Raw genomic sequence first — 19,708 nt, 5'->3', positions numbered from 1 at the left:
TGATTACACATTAATACTTGACGCACCTGGTATGAAAGACAGCCAGTCCCCCCCTTCAACTGCCTACCTAGCTAGCAGTATGAATAAAACTGCTGACAGTGTTTGGTTTGCACAGCCAGTCATGGGAAGCAACAAAGAAGTGGAACACAATGCTTCTGATTTCCTGGCAGTGTTACAAAGCCCCTTATTTTAAACGTACAGAAAAAGACTGTTAAAAAGATAAGACAAGAAAACATTTCATTATACCTCAGTGGAACCCATTATTTCACATTCTTTCAATACACATTCCCTCAATGTAACATTTCATTATCTTTGATATAAAATGAATGCTAAAATACCACAAAATCTTAATAATAGTGTTTGAAATATCAACATTCATAGCATACAATGCTTCATAAACTTTGTTCTATTATCACATTGTCGTATAGTGCATTTCAAATAGCTTGTACAGTGGGTAATGATGCATACAGGCCAAAACACAAGGATGGTATTCAGTTTTTGGCAAAGTTTTAGTCTCAAAAATCTCTGCTTAATTTCAATTATATTTATATCCACAGTATATATTTATATCCACAGAAGGAAAATTCAGGAAAGGCATAGGTGTCCTAAGGTTACCTGCACAGCTCATTCAGGATGGAGCCTCACCCTCTGTCTTTATCTTAAACTAAGGCATTACTAAGAGTACAGTAAAAATACACATAGCTTTCCTGTCTACATTTCAAAGAATTCTGTTGAGAATTTAGTTTGCTAACATTGTTGGAAATACAACACCTATAAAAAAAATTTCTTCCTGTTGACTCCTTTAGACCTTGTCTGTGTTCATCCATCAGGGTCTGATTAACATTTTTGTTAGTGCCACAAATAACATAAAACTACATGTCTGAAAATTGAAGTCTGAATATATCACTTGTGCAAATATGTTTTGTTCTGTTTCTCCTTTCATGAAAGACATGGATAGCTGCCACCTATTTTCCTATCGCTTTTCATAAGATGCAATACTATAGACACTGCATCTAACTAGGTATAGACAATTACAAATACATCAAGTGACCTGAACTCAGCTCTTAATTGTAATTTCAAATCTGTGGTAGAAATTAGATGAATCATATACAATTAATCTAGACGAAATAAAATTTTCATTCTACCTTTTACAGAAATGGTATTTTAACATTTACTATGCAAATCATTCAGCAATGATTTTAATATACAAAATAAACTAATTTGACTTACCCATGACTGTACTTTATTATTAAAATGAATAACCTCAGCTCCTATCAAAGGACATGGAGAAATCGACTGAACACAGCTCCTGCATTGTAAGTAACTTGTCAGAGAATATTCCTTCTCATTCCAAATAGCATTTAAAGATAAACTGGCATTCAAGTCTTTCAAAAAGAAAGAAAAAGTGCTTTACATAGGCATCAAGACATATTTTAAAACAGATAAAAGATCACAAGTTGTACTTCACATTTCTAAACATAACGTTCTTATTTTGCCAGAAAGTAACATGGTAAAGAATGCTTACTCATCTCTGCAGACTTTGTAATTTCTAAAATAGAGTCCTTGTGACAAAAATCACATATGATTAATTGTGCCATCCTAACACTAGAACTGCCCAGACACAAACAGAAGTACTTTACATCTGGTCTCTGTCACCTGAATGCTGCTAAAGGATTACACATTCCATGGTCTGACACCTGGAATCATTTCATATCAAATACATTGCTTCTGCGGAGACTTACTTTAACCACTGGGGCTGCAGGGTATATGCCTCCAATTCACAGATTTTAATTTGTTTTAAGAAATGTAAATTATTCTGTTCTCATTATCCTTATCTCTTCTTTTTGATCAGAACAGTATGTAAGGACCCAAGAAACTGGGGAATGGAGGGTAAGCTGGTATGCATCCTCAGTGTTTGATTAAACATGCAGAGCTCAACAGATCTCAGTGGAGTTTTGTCTGCTTCCAGTCAACAGTAAATTGTGTGTGGTACTCCTTTTAGCTATTGATGGTTGAGGGAATAAGATAGCATCTCAAAGGAACAAATCTTGCCATCAACTTCCCAAAAGGTCAAAGGCAAGGGCTGTAAGTCTTGTGAATGGCCCAGTTAAGAGAAAGTAAGTGTATGTAATATATTTTCTTGGCCCAGTCCCACTGTCAATATCCAATTCTCCAACTTTGGTATTTCCAGTCTGCTGAAAAAAAACCATTGACCTGCATGTTTTTGCTGTTTATCAGCTTTCTAGCCATATGCTGTGCCTTGGTCAGTAAGCTTCTACTGCCTTCAGTGTTCTTACTCTGTAAAATAGTCAAACTTCTCCTTATAAGCTTTAAATAATCTTCCTCATTTACCTAAGGTCAAAGTCATAGTTTACGGTTCTCACTAACATGTTTCAGCATGGTAGTATCACTTTTATGCTTGTTTCACCTTTAAAATATTTTCAGAAAGATTTTCAGAAACATTCACAATCCTTGGCAAGAGGACACAAAAATATCGGTATCATTGAAAGATCTGGTATTTTTAATTTAAGAAAAAAAGATTTCATTTGCTTTAAGAAGCAAAAATGTTCCTTTCAACAAGCTATGAAAAGCAAAGATGCCCTTGAAGGAGAAAGCAAACAGCCAGAGCATTTCATTCATATCCAGTAAAGAATTGTTGGATATCACACTTCCTTCAAACTTACAGAAAGTTAAGTAGGAGCGATGGAAAGGTATGGAAGTTAAAGCACAATGCAGACTCAACCACTACACTGTGGCAATAAACAAAACATTGTTAAACAAAATCTCTCTTGAACAAAGATGTAATGAAGCAAGATGCTAAGAGATGAAGATCACAAAAAAATGAAGTCAGAATTATTGACCAATAGGCAAAGATCAAGACCTTATTGACACAAAAAAGAAAACAACGTTTGCAGCAACTGCCCTCAGCCAATTGCTAACAGAGAACAAAACAGGTAGAACGCATGATTTGTAACATGGTATTCAATGTCCCTTACAAGGAGGAAATTTCCTTATAAGGAAACAATTATAACAAAGCTTTAGTACAGCTTTGAACAGTCTATATAACAATTTAACGAAAGACAGGTTATAGTCTTTTTAAAAGCTCAGGTGTTTCTCTTGGCTTAAAAATGCCTTCCATAAAAAATATCTGCAAAACATGCACAGTGCTGTTTTGGAGAGTAAGAAGTAGTGGGGCAAGAGACTCCTACTGGTCCTCTCCATAGGAGATTTCACACATAGATCAAGAGATAAAAACACGTTACCAAAATCAAAAGCTTTTACAAGAAATGAAAGAAAACAATGTGTTGTATTTAATTGAAAGCTAAAGGACTTGACAAATGTTAGGTGGTATTTATCAGTAATCAGTAAGATTTACCTTCACTTTTCATGGGCATCTGATAAACCTTCAAAGTTTCTTTAAGATGACTGAGACTTGCAGCATCTGAGATGATCAACATCATATTATCATCTTCTGAAATGTTATCTAGTTCACACATACAATTATTAATGGGTTCTTTACTTCTTATATTAGTATTTCTGAAGAGTTTCCAGATTATTTTCAGTGCAATATTACTGTAGCAAGCTTTTCTCAAAATTCCTATAATTTAAAAAGTGGGGTGTAAGACTTATATATACATGGTTTTGAATACAGTACTGTTTGAACATACTGCAAACTTTCCACATTTACAAGATGGTAATTTAGGCCCTGATCCAATACCCACTGAAGTCAGTGAAAAGACTTCTATTGATGTAAATGGACCTTGGAAGAAGGCCTTATTTAAATTTTTTAACGTGTCCAAAATTTACTTTTCAACAGATAATTTTCCCCTTGTTATTACTCCCAAATTGACCAGTGAGTTTGAATCCACTTTGAATAAAGTCATTTATTTTTCATTTTCTTCAAACTGTGGCAGATTTTTTAACTTTCATCAATCAACTGACATCCGAGATTCAGTTTAAACAGCATAAAACTTCTCACTGACAACGGACACCTTGGTAACTGTAGGCATTAAAGTACCTCAGTGATTCACAATGCTTTCATTTAATACGTAGTGATTCCATTTCACAGATTCTATACGAAATTGCAAAGATATGACGATGCCGATAAATTAATATTAAGGACATGAATGAAAGTCTACTGATGAGATTACACAGGTCTTAAAGGACATACATTATGGTTGCTCTGGGAAAACAGAGAGGCAACAAGTGGCCTCCATCACCTGGGCCTCCCTTTCTTTACTCGTAAGGCAACGTGGACTTTGCTAGCTGGCATATGACTTTAATAGGTCCAGAAGCAATAGGGATTTCTCCCACTCTCCCTCAGGCTCAGGTTTGGTTTGCAAAAGAGGAGACTTGTCCTTTCTTGATTTCAGTTTCATCTGATCCAGATACCATCTGGTCTAGCTTCTTGACCTGATGACCAGTTCAGCTACATCACACAATGGAGTCATGAGCCAACAGCACGCAGTTCCTGCCTACTAAAGCCTGGCTTCCCTCACTTCTATGGCTGAAAAGGATGACTTTGAAAGGGTTGGGGTTTTTTTGCTAGTGTCACTTCTTTGCTTGCTTCATCACTTCATGAGCTTTTGGGGCAGCGGAAGGGACCTTAGAGAAGGGGAGGGCATGTTTAAGGGTCTCATAACATCGGGGCTGCTGTAAAGATGACTGCACAAGAAACAGGTCTCAGCTCTTTGTCTAATGCGCACCCCTCTTCATCTCAACCTCCATATCATTTCTAACACCTCCTAAAAATGCAGTTTTCTGGCTTGCTTTCAAGGTCCTGAGACATACTTACAAGGCACACAAAAGCAAATGTCTTCTTACCTTCAGACCTGTAAAACCTGGGACCAGTTAAATCCTCATTAAATTCTCCTGGAGGACAATGTTTTATATATTGTTTAAGCGTATTAAGCATCTATATCTAATTGTTTCTTCATTAAACCGATGAGAACATTTTGTAATTAGGTCATTACCACACACGGCCCAGTAGCCCGAAGATGCAGTGCATTTTTTAAAAGTAGCAGAGTTATTACCGATATCAGCTTTTAGACTTTCCCAAATTAAAGTGCCTCACAAAAACGTAGAGAATTTCCAAGAACATCTAATCAACACGTCATACAACGGGTCAACTGAGGACTAAAATGCAAACTAAATTAATACAAGGTAGGTTACATATTGAAGAATAACAGTGTGATCACACAGGTTTTCAGTAAAACTTTTGACAGTTTCATTAAAACATGTATTAGATTCACAGAGTTACTATGCCAAAATATTACCAAACTCCTCACAGCAACTGGTAGCAAATTAACACCTAATCCTTAGAAGGAACATACCCCAGTGAATGGGCCACTATGTTACAAATAATTTCTTTCAGCCTCCCATAATGTCAGGACCAGTTGCTTTCAGTTAACTCTTAAATACCAGTCAGACTCCCATTGTACTTCAAGATAGGTCAGTGTATCAGGGCCACTGAATCAAGCAACAGAAAGATGTCAGAAAGAGATTACATTAACAGTAACTTATTTTCACTGAAATGCCAAGTAAAAATAGTTATGTTTTTGTGACAACTCCCTCTTTCTCCCCCCAAAAAGATTTTCTGCAGGTCTCAGTGCATTTCTAACAACTCATTTATCTGGTTACCATATCCAGTGGAGAAATTAACCAGTTATTCTAAAATACCACTCCAGTATCCAAAACTGTAAAAAGAAAAAGATGGATTAAAAATCCCGTCATTCCCAACCTGAAACAAATGATCAGTTACATAGATGTTACCCTTTGCTTTAGGCAGTATTTCAGCTCCACAGACAATACAATAAAGTCCTTTCTTGCAAAGCTGGTGGTGTGTTTCCTTCTAAAAAGACAATACACAAATTAATGTAAATACTAGTTTGCATATAGTCACTATGCAACTATGCAGATTGAAGCATTTAAATATAAACAGAAATATATCAAAACTGCTTCAGAGAAATATACTACTTGAAATACTCAAAGAAATCTGTATGAATCAATGTTTATCATTTACACTAGCCAATAATGAAAATATACATCATGCTAAAAATGCCTAACCTAACTTAAATAGAAATACTTTCATATAAATATGAGGTATGTTTATAGTCTATAATGCTCCAGGCTATCAAAGACTTAGTTTGGAATTTTGCAAAGGAGCCGAGGAAGATGAGTGCCCAACTCTCGTTGGGTTTCAGTGTGATTATGTTCTTACACTTTGCAAATCCTGCCCTAAAAATTACGTACTAACCAGAAATCAGAAGCACTGCTTATATTGAAACAGTAATCACATCTGTAATGAGTTATGAGCTGGACTCTGTAAGCAGTCCATATCTGCAGCTTCTCCCTGTGTTAATAGGACTTGAAAACACTCAGCCTTTTTGTTTCCCATGAGAAACATAGGTATCTATTGAGTGTGTAAATCGTAAAGATTTAGAGCAAACTATACAGACCATGAATAAACTATTTCACCTGTATTATTTCACTGAAAAGATTATATAATACACTGTTCTTATTTCCCTTGCACCTTAACACTCAACAGTAGCCACTTAAAATAGGTACTTTATCTACATGGTACCTTTCTTTCACAGGTGTCGGCACTTTGCCTAACTGTAGCTTTTCTCCGTCTGCATTGTCTCTGATCTTTCAATCCTTTAATAAATTCAAGATTTTATGATTATCAAGATTATTCAAGATATTTACGATTATTAAGAAGAGATCATACTTAGCTATTATATCAAAGTATGAGAGGATTTTTCAATAATTTAGCTTTTACAGATTTGGGAAGTCCAAACAAATAATTCTAGGAAAGTTGGTACATAGACTTCACTTCCTGCTATTTGCAGACTGGGCAAAAGGGTATTTAATACTGGGAATCACCATAAATATATTAACAATAGAAATAAAGAATATCCTTACCACTAACATATTAAATATCATAGTTAGTTAGATATAAAGACAAATTAAGATTGAATTTACACAGCTTTTACACCAAAAGAAACCTTGTACCCCCCCAAAACCCAGCAGTAATACAAAGGATTATTATCCATCAGTTGTCCCAAGCAACACAGCTACGGTCAGGATTTCAGTTTAGTGAATTGGTTGATAGAGACTTTTCAAGAATAATCTAATATCTAGTAGGCCAAATGCTGATATTTCAATACATATTTTGAAAAATAATACTTAAGGAGCAATTTTATATAAAATGTAGATGTTGTAAATTAATGTAAAATATTTGACATCAAGAAGGCCATGTCTTAAAGGATTTCTAATTAAAGTAAAATGCAACACAAGACCAGGAAAGGAACAATCTCCTCCAGATAAGAAAAGGAAGATGGATTTTCTTTTTTTTTAATGTTACGGATTTAAAGACAGACAAATCTTCTGAAAGACAAATAAGGGATAGTGGTCTATGAGATGAGCAGACAAGCCACAAAGCTTGAATGATTTCTATCATCTATTTAGATATACATAGAAAGTGGTTTGGTACAGAACACTTGTTTTAAGAAAACTGAGCTATTAGACTCAGGAAGATCAAGATGATCAACTCTTGGGAGTGTAGCTGCAAAGCCGCCTGCCACAGGCTGCCTCAGCATTTGCTGTGGGATGTGGGACAGTTCTAGTCTAGAAGCCAGTTACAAACAGAACCATGCCTACCCTACTAAATCCTGATATTCAATCAATTACTTAAATCTAAATTAAGTATTTTTGTCTTTAGATGTGTCATATATTTAAATTGCTATCAATATTACAGCTTGCTTCTGCCCTATCAACTAGTTCAAAACCATCAGCATCCAATGATTAAGCAAATACCAGGAAACCTAAACCAAGAAAACATGATCCTTATGTGGCATCAATATAACTAAAAGTTTAACCAAATGCCTTATACCAATTAGTGCAAGATAATGCTTATTAAAGAAATTCAACAGCATTCTTGCCATTTTTGCAAACAGAGTATCTAATTTTATAAAGATGCATTTATTGTTTAAAGAAAGGATACAATTTAAACCCTATTGATATGAACACATTCACAGCTCTGTAGAGGTGGACGTCAGAATGTTATTTAGATGAACTTCTATGGAAAATGACCAGTTAACGATTTCATCTCTGCTCTCAGTCAAAATATATAAATACCTATGAACCAATCTTAAGATTGTAAAAATCCCGTGTCTTCGTATGAATATATGATGTAAATGAACAATCTTTTCTTGAAAAATCAGGCATAGTATGTTTTATTACAGCAAAATCCTGGCTGTATTGATTGCAATAAATGAAAGAAATGTTTAAAATATTTCAAAAAAAGTAGACTGAGGAAGATTTAAAGACCTTTAAGTACGTATTTACATTGTTATACATTGCACAGAAAATGTGTTTGTGGGGCATACAAATAAGTACACATTTTGATATGAATACATACAGAATCCGACCAGAAGAAATGAGATCCTCTCACAAAAGAAAATCTTAAAGAAAACTCAACTTTAATATAAAACAAATAAAGACCTCTGAAGGAGCCTCTCATCATCATCAAATATCAAAATGTTCAAATACTACTATACTACTACTACACAGCTTCTGAGACACATTCTGACAAAAGAAATTTGAGGGAAGCAAAGTACTGAAGAATACAGCTATTTCAGTATCTAGGCTCAATCTATCATATTACTTGATCTGCAAAGATGCTGTTCTCCATATTTAATTAAAAAAAAAAAACCCTAAGAAATGCAGAAAACCATAATTTGATTATATGAGTGTTTTGCTTTCTGAGAAAAACCCAAGTGTTTGATTGTATTTAATGGCAGATTAATTAAATCTGTAATAGACAAACCTCCTCAACCTATAATTACAAGTCAAATGCTACTTGGGCTTCTGTTTAGGATTTCTACACAATGCCCTTTCGCCACACAGTTAGGATGCAGAATCTTAATTATATCCATAGAAAACTGCATGTTGCATAACTTTCACAGTGAAAAACAAAAAAGTATAATGAAAAATCAAGTCTGATAGTAGTATATATTAAATGAGAACTAGAAAGCCATCCCTGCTCTATAGTGAGGCTATATTGTAAAGGCTGCTCACTATGTTTCCTATAGAAGCTGTCACTATGTGCTAGTATTGTTAAATAGAAAAGATGACACACCTTTATTTCGTGATCTGGAAAGATTGATTTTCCGTTTTTTGGTGTCGATCTCTTGAGATGCTATCTGCTCTGCTTTTATTTCACTAGTCATCTCTGCATTATTAACTGCACTATTCTTACTCCCCTCATTTTGCATTATTCCATGTAAGCCTGTGCTTCTGTCATCATCATCATCAATCTTTTTTTTAGTCACACTTGGTGTTTCTGTGGTGTTGACTGCAAAAAGATCAACAGCGACTGTGGAGTTTCCACATTCAATCCGATTTTCATTTGTATTACAGGTTGGAACCAGTGGTCTGATTTTCTGTTCCTCTGATTCTACATCATCATAGAGTTCTGGTGTGAAGTAGATACTCTCATCCTCATCTTCAGCTTCTGCAGATACGTTTAACACTGAAAGTTCAGATTTCCCTCCTGATGAAGGAAACTCACTGCAGGGCTCAACTTGAAGCTGTAGCTTATCAGGATGCTCTTCAGCAATTGCAGCCTCAGTATTTTTAACTGAAAAATTAGTTGTTTCCAAACATGATTCTCGTACACTTGGCTTATGTTCTGAAATTAATAATGACTGGCATTGATTTACACTATCAATAAGTTCACTAGCCCTATTCACATTCTTTTGTTTGCTACTAGCTGTGGACATGCAGTTCTTGGCTACAGGCAAAGGTGTTGAAGTCGGTGGTTTAAGGCAGCAATGTTCTTTCATAATATCAGCATTAGTCCAACCATTCTTTTTTTCTCTCTCTATTTTAGTTGCTGGCATTTTGGGTTTGGAGTCCATATGTTTTCTTCTTTGTGTTACATGGTGAGAATGACTCTCGACATCAACTTTCTGGCCACCTGTGAAAAATCACAAAACATTAATTAATTGTATATGCCTTGCCCCCACTGATTTACAGCATGTTTAGCACATCAAAATTACCACTGTTTTATTAGGTTTACAGTTATTTTATAATACTCATTAAGATCCAATACAAACAAAAGCCCAGATGCTACAACTATCTTTGCACATGAATAGTCTCAATTAAATCAATAGATTAACTGGCATATGTAAAGTTTGAGTAAAACATGACTGGGTTTTAAATTTGTAACTTTTTATTATTGTGCTTTTATGTTACTTACATCTTTCTTGCCTGAAATAGTCATAAGCTTTCCTAAAATTTAGGAATGGATAGATATTTACTTGTAAAGCTGGTACCAGAAGAGATTATATGAAAGGTGTCTCACAACAATGTCTAAACAACAGATGTAGCTTGAACCAAGGCACTCATCTTGCAATAATACTAATCTTTATGTGTTTCAAATATATTTTAAATTAACTTCATAGTTTTCAATGGAAGAAGAAATTAAGTGAAAACATTTTTGATTGTACTATAAACTTATCAAACATTATCAATTTTTTTAAGACAACCAGATGAAATGACAATTAATTTCAGTCTGATGAGCACAGCTCATACACATTTATGAATGACTATCATTTTGCACCATAGCACTTCTGTAAAGTTAAAAACCATTTGTTTCTTCAAAAAAAGATGCAACTTCACATTTTAAAACGTTAGTGAAGTTTTTTCCACAGGAAATGAACATACTTTGTTTCATTGTTGTCATGATGTTACTTTGCTGATTTGATGCTGTAGGATTAACTGAGCTGACGGTTGTAGTAAAATTAACTTCTGGAACCAAACTTTTCTCCTCACTTTTAGCAGGAACATCTGTTGAAAGATGAATAGTTGCCTCCTGTTGAGAGGCTTGTGACAGGTCTTTTGGGTTTGAAGGTACATGGATAACTTCACTGCTGCACTCTGATGAACAATCAATGCTTTTCTGGTTTCTTATAGCAAATGCATGCAAGGATTCAAGTGCACTACCAAAATTTTCATGGTGCTGGATTTGTTGCCGAATCCATTTAGATAATCCTAAGAAAAATAAATAAATAAATAAATAAATAAATAAATAAATAAATAAATAAAGTGTTACTACAAAACTACATCATCTATACCAGGTATTTCATATCAGTACATAGTACCTTAATATTGCAAATACTTTTACATATGTATAAACAGATTCATAAAGATTTCAAGAAGTTGCTCGTGAAAGTAAGATAACGCATGTCTTGCTTTCCAGGGCTGGGAACTTGATTTAATCAATGGTAGTATTCTGGTGAGTAATACTAACAATATCATTCCTTTTAATAAAAAGACCTTTACCTTTTTTACTAATACTTTTTTTAAGTTCAAACTGCTGCTTTGCAAAAACATCATTACACTTCTTTTATGCCTGGGTGTTCATTTTGCTTGTTGTCATGAATTATTAAAAAGCAACTTACATAGAGTACAGCTATTTATTATCATACTGACAAGGTCTGACAAAAATTAGAATATAATGAAGTTTTTACAACTTTATTTCAGATTAAGTAACAGTAACTCACATATTCAGAAAGAATCACAAATGCCCGATAGCTAAAATATAATACAATATGCTCTTATACAGCAATAATTTTAAAAATTCTCGAATACCAGACGTCTTGAGCATAATAGCTGTTTAGATTATGTTGGAACACACAACAGTGAAGTAAAAATTAACTTTCTTGATTTTAAAAAGTGTTTTTAAACCCATTTAAATATTCTTTTAATAACAACAAAAAAAATCCCTGAGAACTTGATTCTTCTGTGTTTTACTTTTTAGAAGTACTAATCTTATCAAGTCTTGAACATATAGATTATTTGTATTACTATATGAATTACTTCTGTTTCCTTAGAGAATTTAAATGTATTTTTAGTACAGACATGTCAGAAAAGCAGTTTGACTCGTACTACAGCAGCTGAGCTCCACCTGCTGACTAGACTACAACATTATCTGTTTACATCATCTTTTTGCCCATGTCTTCTAACCAGGGCAGGAACAAATATACATAATGCATTCCTAAGCATTTTTTTTTTTTTTTAATTAAGGTTGTGTGCATAACCTGTTTCATTTTATCTGCATTTATTTCTAGCCAATATAAAAATGCAAACAGAAAATAACTTCTTGCATATTGAGCATTTGGTGGTTCCAAATGGCACAACCTTTACCTGGTTCTTACCTAAAAAGCCACAATGTTAAATTCAGACTGCCAACCCTAATCATTAAAGCTCCCTATAGGCAGAAAGTATACATCCACTAGAGACTTATCCAAAGTCCAAATAAAAATATAGTAACTTTTTTAATACATACATATATATACACATATATACACATGCACACATATGTATATACATACATTATATATACTTAATATGCAAAGATTGAGAGTACTTAAGTTTTTATAGGTCCCATTTTAAGAAAGAATTCTCAAATTCTGCACACTGAAATTTCTATATCATTACCTATATATCCAAAAGGGGAAAGAAATTGAATACACTGAGCATTGGTATCAACATGTTTCAGTGTATTTAATGAACTAGCAATACACCAGGCTACAGTTTTAGTTTTCAGTTTCAGCTGCACAATTTGAGTTCAATGGATACATTTCATTATGACTTTTCCTACTTACCTGTAATCTTGATTTTTCACTATTTGTTAATATTAGGAACTTTCCCAGAAAGATTTTTACAACTTACCAGTTATGTACTTATTAGGGTTATTCCGGAAGCGGTCATCAACTAAAATAAGAGCACCCCAGTCATTCCTATGTCTTATACACCTATAAGTGAGCAACAAAAAAGAGTGTATATATAATTAGAGTCCATATAGTAAAAAACTGTGGGGATCTGACAACAGGGATTGCAATGAGTCAGCTAGAATATGCAAAAATATACAGGAAGTGCTTTCGTACTGTCTTGCACCAAAAATTTTTATGGATGTCATGGAAGCTTAATTTTTCTTCAGTTCTTTAATTTACTATATGAAAACAGGTAAATTAAAAAATCCTACACAAATATTCAGCAGCTAATCAAACTACATGTCATTTGCTTTCCACTCTTAACTGGGTAGTGTAAATACTGAGAGGAGAACATGTAAAAGTGTAGAAGAAAAGAAAATAGACTGATGCAACTGCAAGCAGTTTTTTAAATAACTATGCACTTTTTTGTTTCTAAACCACATTATTCCTAACTCTCTTTAATGAAATTAATAAAGCTACAGATCAAAGCCATGAGCCATACCATTGAGTTCATAATTCAGTTGTTAGAGGCCTACAGAAATAATCCAATAATATCAACACATGTAAAGTGACTATTTCTAACATTATTTGGATTTCTATACTGCCTGCCAGAAAAAAAATTATTAAAGAACAGTGATAACACAAATGAAATAGTTTAGGGTTATTATCCCCATTGTATAAGAGGACAATTTTTGAAGATGATGTTTACAAAATGTACATAAAACCACAAGTGTATCAGACTCAGGGCTTAAAATGGGAGTGAGAAGGCTGGCTCTCCAAAGAAATATTATTTATTTATATTTGAAGTTTCTCCATGATAAGAAAAGCTACCAAAACATCTTTAAGAAATAGATTTCTTCCAACCTCTCATTTTTTCATTGCTTTAATAAAGGTTCTTTCAACTCACAGTTTAAATGAATTATGCCCACTGGAGACATATCCCACACTTTTAGAAAAAGTAGCACTGCAAGGAATTCATAGCATGATTGTCACCTGGCCATACACACCATCTGTTATATTCCCAAAGGCTGCTATTTCATTTCATGAACTTGTGTTACTTCATATAATGTAAGAGCACTAAATTAAGAGAAAAGTGCCAGATTGAAGACTATCATGCTTCTGCTCACTTCTGTCCCTGCAGGCATCTTTGCAATAAGAAGCCTGCCTATCTACTATATAACTTAGTAGCAACTTAGTAGACTGTTCTGGTTTTATAAAAATAGTCATCATACGCTGTCATCATTCCCCAGATCTCAGTTTAGTAAGAGCTTAGACTGATGGTATTATACACAATTTATAGAATGGAAGTCTATTTTCTCCATTAAGTTTCGACTAGCATAATTCAATTCAAATGATAAACTATACAATAAGCAATTTTCACTAAAACTAAATTTAAGTTAAAACTTATTTCACAGTGACAAAATTTCAAATTAATTTCTTACTAGTGGCATTCCACAACTTAGAGTTTTCTAAACAAATTTTAACTAATGCTTTTACTCTCCAAAGAGGAATCTAAGAAATCAGACCTGTAACAAGAATTTACAATGAGATTTTACTAATGTAGACTATTTTCTCTCAATTTTCTTTCTAAACCTTCATTATGTCATCACATTTGTATTAGGTCTAATTCAAATAACAAGAGTCTTCCCACTGATGTTTCTCCTCTTATCTATAAATCTGTGTCTATACCTCTATATATCTATGACAGATGTATGGCATCTATGACATAGATGACAGATAGCTATATCTATCTATGTATATGATAAACTTTGTTGGAGAAGGATGAATTAATTCTATCCTGTTAATAAAATTTTGGGGGAATTTTTTCATTTGAGAAAGTAAGCTATACCACTTCTTCTAAACCTGCAAAGAGATCAGTGAGCATGATAATTGAATCAACCTTTTGCAAAGGTCTGAGAAAACCCCCCACTATTTCTCCCTTTCAACAATACTTGTAGGCTAAACATCACACAACTGTTCCAAGCCCACCAAGAGTGTGAACAGTTAGTACATTTGAAAAGGCCTAAGAATTTTCATTTGGTTTATAAGCTCAAGAACTATTTATCTCTGCAAATGCTTTCCTTTCTGTATTTCTGGACTACAAGCAATAAAACCTGCAACCAAACTAAAGTGGATTCTGAATGTAAAACAAAAACTCTGAATTATCACAACGCTCAAATGCACAACAGACTGAAAACCAGACAGTTGCCAGTACAGAACAGCTGAAGACCTGATTTATCCCCTTGTATTAACAGTGAGGAATTAATCCTTACAGATGTTGCAAAAAAAAGTTCCACAAATATATATATTTTTTTTTTTTTTAAAATTATGTTCAGTTTACTCACCTTCCCAGGGCTTGGTTCAGAGCCCTATAAGCTTGAATTTCATACCACTGACTCCCTGGTAAAAGGCCTCTTGTACTTTTGTGCTGGTCATTGTACTTCCTCTTTAATTCAACCTAAGAAAGAAATCATAGAATATTGTTTTTAATAATGATGTTGAAAAGGAAATATCCTCAAAAGGGAAAACAAGCAAACATTGATTAAATAAGTGAATACGTAAAGTGTGTTTCAGTGTTCCAACTTTGTATTTTACATACTACCCAATATAGCTTTTACCCTTCTAAAGTTATTCTTAACATGTGATCTATTCCAATAATTTATATGTAATAACACAACAACCACACACTTATCCAAATATCTCTGTTAGCAAAAGAAGGATAAGCTGTTCACACAGGCAAAACACCCAGATATAAGTAAATGGACTAACTAGACCACAGTTTTATTTGCTCATCTGGAAGTAAATGATACAACGGAGATCTTTATCCTTTCCTTTCTCACAAACACTGACTCCTAATCTATTGCTGGGACCAGACCACACTTTTCCCAAGTGAGGGTTAAGCAAATATAACCCCTTCTACTACAGAAGCTAAGAAAGTACTTTAGAGACAGAGTGGCCTTGCCAAAGTACCAGAAGTCAGCAATACCAACTCTAATTCCGAGTTTGGCACCACCTTCTGTGGTTTGGAAACAAATGTTTCACTGGCTAAACGTGAGGAAAAGGCAGCAGCTAAAGTTTGCAGGCCCATGGGCTAGCATAAGGCAGAAAAGAGCATGCCCCTCTTTTTTAAAAAATGCTCTCTCTTAGCTGCTGCAAGAGCAGATCTGGTATCAACTGCAAAAGAAACCCCCTGCCCTCCCTTTTCTAATCATATGGATAACTACACATACAATGCCTGATCTGAATTTGAACAAGAATTTGCATTTGGATATTATACACAGTTACAACATACATCAAAAGAATTTATTATTGGGGGGTGGACGGTGGACTGAATTTTATTTTTTTAAAATAAACCTAAAACTACACCAAAAAGGGTCTTTCCATTGCTCTTTTGTAAAGTATTAACCTTTCTAAACTGACAAGTGAAAGGACACGCTTCAGGAGAGAAAACAGCAGACTTCTAACCTCTTCTGACAGGTAACTTTCAAGTTGCATTTGGATAAGAAATTTTATTTTAAGTACTTATGCCCTTTAAATTGCCTGTCAAATTTACAAATTCAATCTTTACAGCCAGAAAATAAATTCAGTTTGATTTCACAGATTTAATATTTGTTCCAGTCACTCAGAATTTATTGACTGGCATGTGAGGTTTCCTTTGTAATTTTCAAAACAGAAGATGATTTCTTCTGAACATTTTATGTACATTAAAACCGTTCCTTAAAAAGGAACTTAGGCATATCTGTGCATTCCTACAAATGGAAATACTGTGTGGAGAAACAAAAGGATACTCTTCACCATTTGAAATGAGTTATGGTGTCAGAAAATTTCACTGAAGTCTTTAAAACATAACCAATGACAATATGCTCCTGTACATACTTTGCATTTGTCTTCTAGTCCTGGTAAGTTTTCTAACAATTTCCTCTTTTGAAGTATTTATTATCACTAAGATTTTGGCCAATTGCAATAAATGTAGCTTTACCACAATTTCTTACTTCGCTAGCAGACTGTTCAAAACAGCATTAGAATAAGTAGTTATGTGTCTGATGATAAAAACTACAACATTTTTAATTATGTGCATAAAGCCACTGAAGTAACAGGAGAATGCAACCATTCAGATCATCTGCATTGTATTGCACTACCCTGTGAATAAAACACATTACTTTTACATTCTTCTAACACGTTAGCATTATGCAAATGTATACTGCTTGTACTGCACATCAACAATGACATTTCATTTCTGAAGTTATATAAAAATCCACATTCTCTTGGTCTAAATGTGTAATGTATTTTTAAAACCTATCTTTTCTATCTTAATTAAAAAAGGGTTAACAGAAAATAAACATTCTGTTTTCTCACTTAAATGATCATGTCTCAGCATGAGATGACAACTTACATTGCTGAGAGTTCAGTTTTCATTATAAGTCTACTAAAGGTAAAAGGCCAGGGCATGTCATTTTAATGCAATCAGAATCTATTTCATTGTATAACTCTTACATTATCAAGCATCAAATCAACGCCCAATTCAAAATGACATGTTACATATGTGAAAAAGCCAGTCTCTCCTGCTAGCAAATATCCTAAATGTGCAGTAAACCACAGGCTAGAAGGGATTAGTTAAAATGTCAAAAGACAGCCTTTTACTTTTACCTGTTCATCCTTAAAAATATACTCTTAGCTATCAGGCATGCTTTACAGACAAATAGCTTCAGCAAGCAGCAGCAGAAGGCCTGTGGCAAGCTCTGCCATCTTGTAGCTGTCAGACAGATTAGTCTTTGATCTATCTGGGAGGTCACGGTCACATTCACATTAACTGAAGTCTAACAACATTATACCTGCTAACCTCTCGTTCTTTTAATGCTTAATTAGTTCGACATGTTTCACTATGGAATATCAACTGAGAAATACCAACAAAAAATAAATGCCATGAACAAATATTTTTTTATATGACTTGGAAAAATATTTTGAGGCAGTTTCTATATAATTCAAAAGAATTTCCAAGCGTATTCTTCAATCAAAATTAGCAATACAAGTTTTCCTTCGATGACAACAACATTAAACAACATTCATTATATTAAGATTTTAAGTGTTTGAAAAACCACAAAAAAAAATTACTTGTAGTAACATTGCTTCAATTGAAGAAACTCAGACTTATTTAGGATTCAAGTGATATATAAGTACATAAAGTGAATTTATACTGTGATGACCATGGACTGTATCAGTTAGCTTATGGCACGAAGCTCAGAAGACTAGCTCAAAAACTAGAGCTTGTTTTTGAACCTCCAAATAACCTGCAAATTCAGATACAGAAGCCTGCAGCATGCCTTTTTAGCAACATGCCAGGCTGAACCAGATTTATTCAAAATTAACAAAAACATGGCTATATTTAATAGCAAGGTATACAAATATCAATCTATTATGAACTATTGGTTTCTACAGAAAAATAAATGACTAGACAATAAAATTAAAGCACCATTTTCTCCTTTAAATTGAGTTCTTTCCATTCCATAAATATAAAGCTTCTCCTTGTTTTGCAGTCATAATTACAACTGGGATAAGGAAATGTGAAACACAATTTCAGTACAATTTAGTTATCTGCAGCTACAGGTTTGCACAGCATCCTACATGCTAATTTACCTGTTAAGAAGTTTTAAGGAGAAAGCATTTAACCTACAAAGAACAAAAACTACTGTGCTACACAATTAATTACTTTTTAAAAAGTTTACTTCAGTAAAAACGAGCAGATGGTCCAGCAGACACTCATCCAGAATCATTTTCTCTCAGCCAAAGAACAGGACCTTAGACCTAAAGAGCTAATAGCAAAGCCTAGCAGGACTGGAGAATGTGCATTTGGGGCAGTTATTATTCATAATCAGAATATTGTAAATGTATTTATCAGCACTAGTATCACAATATGAAGGTTGAATGGGCTAAGCCACAGTATAAAATTTTTTGGTTTGTGCGACAAATCAGCAAAATAAACTGTGTTTGGTTTTACTTCATCTGGCAAAGTTACAAGATTTTTTTTTTTAGATGCATTACTTTATTTAACCAAATGCAGTGCTATACTTTGCTTTCTAAAAACAAACACAAAAATCCTAAGATGTTACTAATGGTTAACAAGCCAGGCCTGTTCTTTGACAAGGCATCACTTCACAAACATCTTCAACTGTCTCCTATTTTCTCTGGTAGATTAAAAATGACCTCCAGTTTGTAACCTGTGGGATTACAAACCAGATTACCCAGAATTCTAAAGACAAGACAGAAATTCATGAATACAATGGCACTATTGTGAGTGGTTAAACAGAGCACTCATCTAAACCTGCATTTCTCTTTACATCAGCACTCAGCAGTGTTGTGACAGCCCAGGTTAAAGAAAGAGACAACTGCTGAAAGGAAAAAGGCAAATAAGTTTGGAATTGTGTCACTACATGCACATGTGTGTAGGTAGGTACATGTACACACACACACGCATGTGTAAACTCATGCCCTTCACTCCCCAGCACTCTCCTCCAACTATCCTCCATGGAAATAAAAGTCAGAAAATGGATATAAATGTTTTCTGGCATTCCACTGACTTGTTTCTCTGGTTTTATGAGAGGAAAAATGGTAATGAAAATAAAGACCATTGCTCATATCATCCAAAAAACTTTAAAAGACACATTCATGTTTAACATCTACTAATTCCCCACCTCCTAAAAACAAACAAGCAAAAAATACCAGGTGGTCATTCCCTACTTCCATCCCCAAAAAAGACATAAAAATGGTTTTTAAGCAAATCTACCGTCTTAAAAATCTCATGTGTCCAGTTAGAGTCTCTCTTCCACCTGAAATAGCAATAATTAGAATTCTTCAAGAACATACTTGCCATCTACTTTCCTCCTGATGAATGCCAAGTAATCATAAAAGTTTGTAAGTGCGGGAAAGTA

At 34.0% G+C, this 19,708-nt stretch overlaps 1 protein-coding gene across 1 annotated transcript in view; it reads right to left on the bottom strand.

Moving 5' to 3' along the window:
- Nucleotides 1–2,706: 2,706 nt before the first annotated feature.
- BRIP1 (BRCA1 interacting helicase 1) overlaps nucleotides 2,707–19,708 on the bottom strand; it is a 69,615-nt gene continuing 52,613 nt past the window's right edge. The window contains exons 19-26 of the mRNA XM_041126967.1: nucleotides 15,128–15,240; nucleotides 12,742–12,824; nucleotides 10,732–11,058; nucleotides 9,143–9,982; nucleotides 6,584–6,657; nucleotides 5,773–5,851; nucleotides 3,377–3,598; nucleotides 2,707–3,214 (exon numbers count right to left, since the gene is read on the bottom strand). Coding sequence (XP_040982901.1) covers nucleotides 3,123–3,214; nucleotides 3,377–3,598; nucleotides 5,773–5,851; nucleotides 6,584–6,657; nucleotides 9,143–9,982; nucleotides 10,732–11,058; nucleotides 12,742–12,824; nucleotides 15,128–15,240 — 1,830 coding nt within the window. The 3' untranslated portion in view covers nucleotides 2,707–3,122. The remainder of the gene's footprint in view (nucleotides 3,215–3,376; nucleotides 3,599–5,772; nucleotides 5,852–6,583; nucleotides 6,658–9,142; nucleotides 9,983–10,731; nucleotides 11,059–12,741; nucleotides 12,825–15,127; nucleotides 15,241–19,708) is intronic.

Source organism: Aquila chrysaetos, chromosome 10 (assembly GCF_900496995.4).
Source record: "Aquila chrysaetos chrysaetos chromosome 10, bAquChr1.4, whole genome shotgun sequence".
Lineage (NCBI taxonomy): Eukaryota > Metazoa > Chordata > Aves > Accipitriformes > Accipitridae > Aquila > Aquila chrysaetos.
Note: the sequence above shows the minus strand (reverse complement) of the source record. Positions and strands in the feature narration are given on the sequence as shown.